General features: G+C 45.1%; 1 protein-coding gene across 2 annotated transcripts; it reads left to right on the top strand.

Annotated features, from left to right (window-relative positions):
- Window positions 1–3,885: 3,885 nt before the first annotated feature.
- LOC147641692 (putative protein phosphatase 2C 78) lies at window positions 3,886–7,057 on the top strand. Of its 2 annotated transcripts, XM_086798412.1 has the most exons (6): window positions 4,144–4,177; window positions 4,208–4,243; window positions 5,444–5,707; window positions 5,794–6,155; window positions 6,234–6,470; window positions 6,699–7,057. In XM_086798412.1, the coding sequence occupies exons 1-6, from the start codon at window positions 4,159–4,161 to the stop codon at window positions 6,966–6,968; spliced, it is 1,188 nt and encodes a 395-aa protein (XP_086654538.1). In that variant the 5' UTR covers window positions 4,144–4,158; the 3' UTR covers window positions 6,969–7,057. The 2 variants fall into 2 exon arrangements, with proteins under 2 accessions (XP_086654547.1, XP_086654538.1); XM_086798421.1 differs by having other exon boundaries at window positions 3,886–4,243; window positions 4,405–5,707.
- The last annotated feature ends 572 nt before the right edge of the window (window positions 7,058–7,629 follow it).

Here is a 7,629-nt window from a genome sequence, read left to right as displayed (position 1 = left end):
TGTAGCATGGTTATAAGTTACAATACTTCATGCATGTTTATAAACTCCAACATCTCATGCGTCATGATTATGGCAATAGCCTAAACTATAAATGAAAAAGCTCCCCATAAAAGTCCTCTCAAACTGTGTGCTAACCAATACCATTGAAAGAAATCAAGGCTAGATGGAAACATCCGTACCTATTGGGATGTTATCCAAGGCTCTGATCACATAATGCCCAACTATGTAGGAATTTATGGCCCCATATTTTTCCCTCTAATGCAGTAAGTGTGAAAACGGATGCTAATTGCCAAGGCTTTAGCATCTTGTCCCAATGCAAATATGGGTGACACACCTTCTAAACATGCTTTATTGGATGCAATGCAACTATGCCCATGGGTTTTAATTGACTTGCCATCAAGCACATCCATGTGGCTATGGGAATAATAGACTATTCTAGATAACTTAACATTAGGGCTAGAAGTGATTTCTAACTAGTTTATCCAAGTTAGGGCTAGATGTTTATCCATCTTATACACATAATATATGCACCCAATTGTAAAACAAGTGGCATCAATCATTTAGGAGCGAAGATGTGCCAACAACTGGTTTTAGATATGGGAGACACACACTCCTTCTAAACATGCTTTGTTGGATGCAATGCAACTATGCCCATGGGTCTTAATTGAACCCTTGAGGGCAAAGCTATATAAGTTGAAGTATAATAACTTGCCATCAAGCACATCCATGTGGCTATGTGAATAATAGACCGTTATAGATAGCTTAACATTAGGGCTAGAAGTAATTTCTAACTAGTTTATCCAAGTCAAGGCTAGATGTTTATCCATTTATACACATAATATATGCACCCAATTGTACAACAAGTGGCATCAATCATGTAGAAGCGAAGGTGTGCTAAAAACATTGTTATATATTTTAAAATTAAGCTATGGTTTTAGGTGGCATTGGAGATTTGCCTATCCTTTGACTTGGTAGGTGGCTTACAAAGGTCTCTCCCTCCTAATTCCCCTCTTAGGTTTGCTCCTCTCCCTCTTGTGTGTGTGTGTGTGTGTGTGTGTGTGAGAGAGAGAGAGAGAGAGAGAGAGAGAGAGAGAGAGAGAGAGAGAGAGAGAGATGCATTAAATAATGAGCTACCCAAAGGTTCTTAATATGAACCTTTGCAACCCTCTTACAACACCATCATCACAACTATACTATGTAGCACCTCCACTCAACACCCGTTCACCCATGTAGCTTGCCCCACTACACCATGCATCCCCTCCCCTGAAAAGTGCGTGTGTGTGTGTGTGTGTGCGCATGCGTGTGTTTGTGAGCGTCTCTATATATGTGTGTGTGTGCATGTCTCTATATATGTGTGCGTGTATGAATGTATGTCTATATATATGTATGTGTATGCATGTGTTGGAGGTATCACACATGGGTAGTGGGGATTGCAAGATGGGAAAATGGATGCCAAGTAATTCCACATACAAAGACAGTGTGGATGATGAAAGGGTATACATAGGCCACAGGGACACCTCCTATTTTCAACTCCCCCAAGCTTGTCTTTTGTGGAAGACAAGAGGGCTGGTTAAGCAAAGTGGGGATCTGCCTAAGCATGCCAAAGCTTTTCTAGGCCCATGCGGATATGTGTGACTCCAAGGGTGCTAGTAGTTCTTGCATAAGGGGCATGCTAGGCACATTTGTTTGCTAGCTACCAAGCTCTCATGTGCTAGTGGCCCTCGCAAAAGAGGAAAGCTGGGGGCACATTTGTTGGCTAGCATGCCAAGCTCTCACGTGGTGTGGTATCAGGGCAATGTGGCAACTCTTAGTTTCCAAGATGGTATCAGAGTCCTAGCTCATGGTCTCGGGCCACTTCCCTCCATGCTCAATTGGAGAGGGCTATTGGAGGTGCAAATCTCGCATGGTAGTGGGGATTGCAAGATGGGAAAAGGGATGCCAAGTAATCCCTCATGCAAAGGCAATGTGGAAGATAAAAAGGTGTATATAGTCCAAAGGGACCCCTCTTGACTTCAACTACCCCAAGCCAGTGTGGAAGTTGAAAAGGTATATATATAGTCCAAAGGGACCCCTCTTGACTTCAACTACCCCAAGCCAGTGTGGAAGTTGAAAAGGTATATATATAGTCCAAAGGGACCCCTCCTAACCCAAGCTTGTCTTTTGTGACGGCACATTTGTTGGCCAACCTCCGAGCTCTCACATGGTGTGGTATCAGACACATCATGGGCGGTGTGTCAAAGCTTGGTTTCCAAGATGGTATCACAGCCTTCTCAGTTCATGGTCATGAACCACTTCCCTCCATACTCAGTTGGAGAGGGGTGTTGGAGGTGCAACTCTTCCATAGGTAGTGGTGGGGATTGCAAGGTGGGAAAAAGGATACCAAGTAATCCCACATGTAAAGGTGGTGGGAAGATAAAATGGTATATACCTCCTATCTTCAACTTTCCCAAACTTGTCTTTTGTGGAAGATGGAGGGCTAGTTAGGTATAGTGGGACCTTCCTTACCATGCCAGAGTCTCCACAGGCCCATATGCGGATGTGTGTGACTCTAGGGGTGCTAGAGCGGCCCTCGTAGAAGGAGCATGGTGGGCACATTTGTTGGTCAACTACCAAGACTCTCATGTGGTGTGGTATCAGACACATCCTGGGCAGTGTGGCAACTACCAAGACTCTCATGTGGTGTGGTATCAGACACATCCTGGGCAGTGTGGCAACTCTTGGTTTCAAAGAGTTTGCACGCATGTGTGTGTGTGTGTGCACATGCGTGTATGTGTGTGTGTGTACACACACACACACGTAGCACGCACACACACAAAAGTGCGAGGGTATAGTGGGGTAGAGTTGTGCTTATGGTGTAGTAAGAGGGTTGCTAAGGTTCATACTAAGAACCTTAGGCAGCTCATTATTTAATGCATCTATCTCATAAGGCTTGGTCAATGATCAATCTCTCTTTGTATGTGAAAGGAAAACTACCCTCTTGTGGTGCATTTCAAACATTGTATCTCCCTCGCATTAGCCTCGATTCCTAGACTCCGACAAGCAGCGTTTGGGAAAAAACCTTTTTAGGAAACATACACATTTCCACCTCGTTTTTTCATCAAGCCGGAAATTTGAATAGAGTAGCCATACTTTTTGAAAAAGTTAGAAGTAGAGTTGCGAGATTAAGGGTTTGATTTATCCCTGTGCAAGCGATGGCACACATAGGTGTGTGGTTGTTGATGTTGTTCTTCCAAATTTCCAGCTGAAGAGAGAAACAAGTGTGGGATTTTATGGAGAGAACGAAAACATCTCCTTTTTATATATTATATCTCTATATATATTATATAAAGGAAGAGTTTAACAAAGCTGCAACTTGGAGGTTATGGAAGAGGAGAAGGAGGTTGGGGTAAAATTTGAAGTTCAAGGAGACGTGTGAAGCACGGGTAAGGCGACTAGTTTCCTATTATAGATGATGATCATGTTGAACTTAGAATATATAAAAGAAGAGTTTCACAAAGCTGTCACATGGCATGAATTTGGAGATTCTGGAAGAGGAGGAGGAGGTTGGGGTAGAATTTGAAGTTCGAGGAGATGTGTGAAGCGCGGGTAAGGCGACTAGTTTTGATAATCATAGAAGAGAAAAGAAGGGCATGGACCTCTTTTCTCTCTCTAGAAAAACGGCATGGACCTCGGTTCTCTCTCTAGACCTCCTGCTGCTTTCTATCTCACGGAAACAATACCCAGGAAGGACATGACAAGGATAGAAAGTTGTCTTGGAGCGCAAATTCTAGGTGTATATGATTTTTCAAAGAAGACTTGGAGGACAAGGGAAGCACGATTAGGAGAATAAGGGAGCTAATTAAGCACAAAAGGTGTGGGGAAAGCCAAGTCAAATGCAAGAAAAGCATGGCCGGCTTGCTTCCTTGCTTGCAGAGATGGGTTTAGCCAAAGGTAGCCCTCACCCTCACAACTGTAGCCTCACCCTGACCCAACTGTAGCCGATTTGAAGCGCGTGCGCCCTCTTCTTAGGACTGCCCACTTCGTCGGTGGCCTGCTTATGGTGGTGGTGGTGGGTTACTCTCCCTCCCCTCCCTCGTCTTCATCATCCTCGTCATTATCCCCCTCCATCGCCATTTCCTGCAAGCAAACAAATTCTCCCAGCCGCCATCGCTGCTCTCCATGTCCACGTTCTTTTACGGCTTTCCTTAAAAGCAGCAGCATCAGCATCAGCCGCACAGTCGACCTTGCAAATCCGTAGCAGCAGGTATGGCCTGCTTTTCTTTTTCTTTGTCTGACATGATTCAGCTTGCAGAAGGTGAAGTCGCGTAGCCTTGCCATCATCTCAAGAGTGCGTTTTATTTCTCTGTGCTACTGTTCTTGCCTGGCCATGACTTGAAGCTAGGGTTTTGTTCTGTTTCTGAGCAGGAAAGGCCGGCATTCATCGTAGCCGTGGTCCACGATCTGAAAGCTAAATATACATTAGGATCTAGGAAAGCTCAGCGGTCTCCTTTGCTAGGGTTTGCGGCTGCTTTCTTCAGTGAGCGGAAGAAAAGCCCAAGCCATAGCCATGGTAGGGTGCTTACCGTGAGCTAGGGTCTTTACAGCGTAAGTCGGTGCTTTTGTGTGTGCGTGTGTTTGTTGGTAAGACTGGGTGGGGGTTGTTAAGACGGAAACGCGTTCTTTGTCACTCGGCTGGCTGTGGCCCTCATATTAGTCTTAATCTTCCGCTTCAATTTCATCTTGACCTTCACCGCTGCAAACAGGAAGCTCTTCTGCCATTGCTGCAGACAAGAAGCTTTTTCCATTCTTCCCTTGATTTCTCTGCAGCGAAACTTCCATTTTTCATTCTGTCCCTTCGCCTCCCTTCTTTCAAAGTTGTCTCTTCGTCTTCATCTGTGTGCCTAGCTTGGTCACCACCAACCTCCTCCCTCTGTTCTTTTGTCTGCCTTTTCATCTTTTACTGCTGCCCTCCCATCTGCCTAGATTGCCCAATACAGCAGAACTCCCTACTTCACCCTGTTTTCCCAGTTTTCAAAGACTGGAAGAAGGCATTCTTATCTCTTATCTGCAAATCTTACCATTATCTCCATCTTCTAAACCTCAAGAATCTCGCAGCCCTTTCTCCCCCCCTCTCCCTTCTGGGCTTTCCGCTTACTCATCCTCTGCCTCACAAGAGGTCAGATGATCTGCACGAGAGTTTTCATCTCTAAAGAAAGAAAAGGCGAAGGAACTGCAGGCACTCATATGTTGTTGGCTGATCAGAACTTGATCTTTCCCCGAGGACGGCCCCTCAATCCCAGCTAAGATATTGCAGGCATTCAGCCATTGACAGAGAGAGCAGATCGTCTGAGTGTGGCACGTTTTTTTGATTCAGTGAGTTGGGAATACAACCTTTGACAGGGGGAGACTGTGAGTACTGACTTCACCTTTTATCCTTGACTTGCAATGACGAGCATGTTGGCAGCTTGCTGGAAGCCAGTGGAGCGCTACCTCCAATCTGGAGTTGAGGTAGTTGAGGGCCAGCAGGATGCTCTTCTTTGGCACAAAGATCTCACACAGTATGCAACTGTAGACTTTTCCATAGCTGTTGTACAGGCAAACCAGCTATTAGAGGATCAAAGTCAGGTCAAGGTAGGGCCTTATGGCACCCTCATTGGTGTATATGATGGTCATGGAGGGCCGGAGGCCTCTCGCTTCATCACAAATCGTCTGTTTCCAAAAATTGAAGGTAAGATACTGTTATGTGTTGCTTATGCTGTCTACATGTCAAGGCGTACATGGGTGATGGTGCCTGAACAGAAACAACTTTCCCAGGTTTTGCAAAGGAATTAGGGGGCATGTCAGCCAAAGTTCTGAAGCAAGCATTCAGTGCGACAGAGGAAGAGTTTTTGGGTTTAGTGGATAAAAACTGGCGGTCCAAACCTCGAATAGCTTCAGTTGGATCTTGCTGCCTTGTAGGGGTGATAAGTGGGAACAATCTGTACGTGGCCAACCTTGGAGATTCGAGGGTTGTTTTGGGAACCGTAAGGCGAGGCAAAGTGGTGGCAGTGAGGCTGTCACAGGAGCACAATGCTGGCAATGTGGAGGTGCGTGAGGAGCTCAAAGCGCAACATCCAGATGATTCACACATAGTCGTGCTCAAACAGGGGGTTTGGCGGGTGAAAGGCATCATCCAGGTGGGCTCAAATCCTAACCTGTGAAGTGCACTTGCTCTATAGGTTCCATTTCACACTAATTCATGTAATGGCATGCAGGTTTCCAGGTCAATTGGGGACGTATATTTAAAGAAGCCAGAGTACAATAAAGATCCGTATTTCTCTCATGTTGGGCTAGCCATGTCTTTGAAGAAGCCCGTCTTGTCGGCAGAACCATCTCTGCATGAGAAGATGCTTGCGTCGGAGGATCGCTTTTTGATTTTTGCATCAGATGGATTGTGGGAACACATTACAGACCAAGAAGCCGTTGATATGGTGCAGAGAGGCCCGCGAAATGTATGATATTTCCTCTCGTCTTGTTTGTTTCTAGGCTGGTTACACACATCCAGGTGGCTTGTGGTTTCCCATTCAGGCTGACTGTCCAGTGTCAGGGATGGACAGACAATCTTGCCTGTCCAACTCTGCCATGGGTGGGGAATGTTGTGCCACCAGCTTTACTTATTTTTTGTGCTTTCGTTAATAAATATTTTAGCCTTCTGAGTGATATTTTGCTGCTCTTATCAGGGTATTGCTAAAAGGCTAGTCAGAGCTGCTCTTCAGCAGGCAGCCAAAAAGCGCGAGATGCGTTATTCAGATCTTAAGAAGATCGAGCCAGGTGTCAGGCGTTATTTCCATGATGATATCAGTGTTGTAGTTGTGTACCTTGACCATAACTTGATGAACATGGCCGGGGCAACCCCAAAACCAAGGGCTCGTAAGATTTCTATGGACAGTGTGAATGCACCTTTAGATATTTTCTCCTCTGATGCTCTGGAGAACATGCCCCTGGTCTAAGCAGCATGAAGGACTTTGTGTTTTTTTGTGAATCGAACCAAACAACCATGTGACTTTGATAATTATTTATTTTAATTTGTTTGTAACAGCTTTCTGGTTTTTATGTTCTTCCCATTTGTGACAAAAGTTTATTTTACCTTCTGATTGCCTTGCTTGTTTCTCAATTTCATGGATCTTGTATATACTTGTGCTTAGGTTGTGGCTGAGGATAAGGGAGAAGAAAAATAGTCTGGTCAGCCTCCATAAAATAGCAGACAATGGAGTTGTCCATGTGGGTCTTCACAAGATCAAGGTCATTGTTACATTTATGGTCTCATCATAATCAGGTGTGGGTCCATGCTACCATCTGAGATCCAAGATCTGTGGCTGGGCTGGAAAGATGGGCGGATCCTGATGGTGAAGATTTTCTGGTTTGCTCCTTTTTTAGGTCCTTTTAAAGTTCTTGTCCGCTTGAGTTGGATTTGAGATGACTCAGGCTTGATTACCTCATTAAGGGCTCCACTTCAAGTTAGGTTTTGAGAACACGATACACAGGAGGCATGGCTAACCAGGATGGAAGCCCTAGCCTAAACAATGTGGGGGAGGGAAAAAAAAAGCAGGCAATGGCACATCAGTTCACACATCATCTCTGCGAGTCCATTCTGACAGCAGAGGTGTCAAT

Source organism: Cibotium barometz, chromosome 1, assembly GCF_041138505.1.
Source record: "Cibotium barometz isolate CiBa-2024 chromosome 1, ASM4113850v1, whole genome shotgun sequence".
NCBI lineage: Eukaryota > Viridiplantae > Streptophyta > Polypodiopsida > Cyatheales > Cibotiaceae > Cibotium > Cibotium barometz.
The sequence above is the reverse complement of the archived record's forward strand: the minus strand, read 5'-3'. Positions and strand labels throughout refer to the sequence as shown.

Coding starts and splice junctions, on each gene's coding strand:
- LOC147641692 (XM_086798412.1), top strand. Junction 4,244..5,443: donor TTGCAAATCCGTAGCAGCAG/GTATGGCCTGCT, acceptor GCATGTTGGCAG/CTTGCTGGAAGCCAGTGGAG. Junction 6,156..6,233: donor GGGTGAAAGGCATCATCCAG/GTGGGCTCAAAT, acceptor AATGGCATGCAG/GTTTCCAGGTCAATTGGGGA.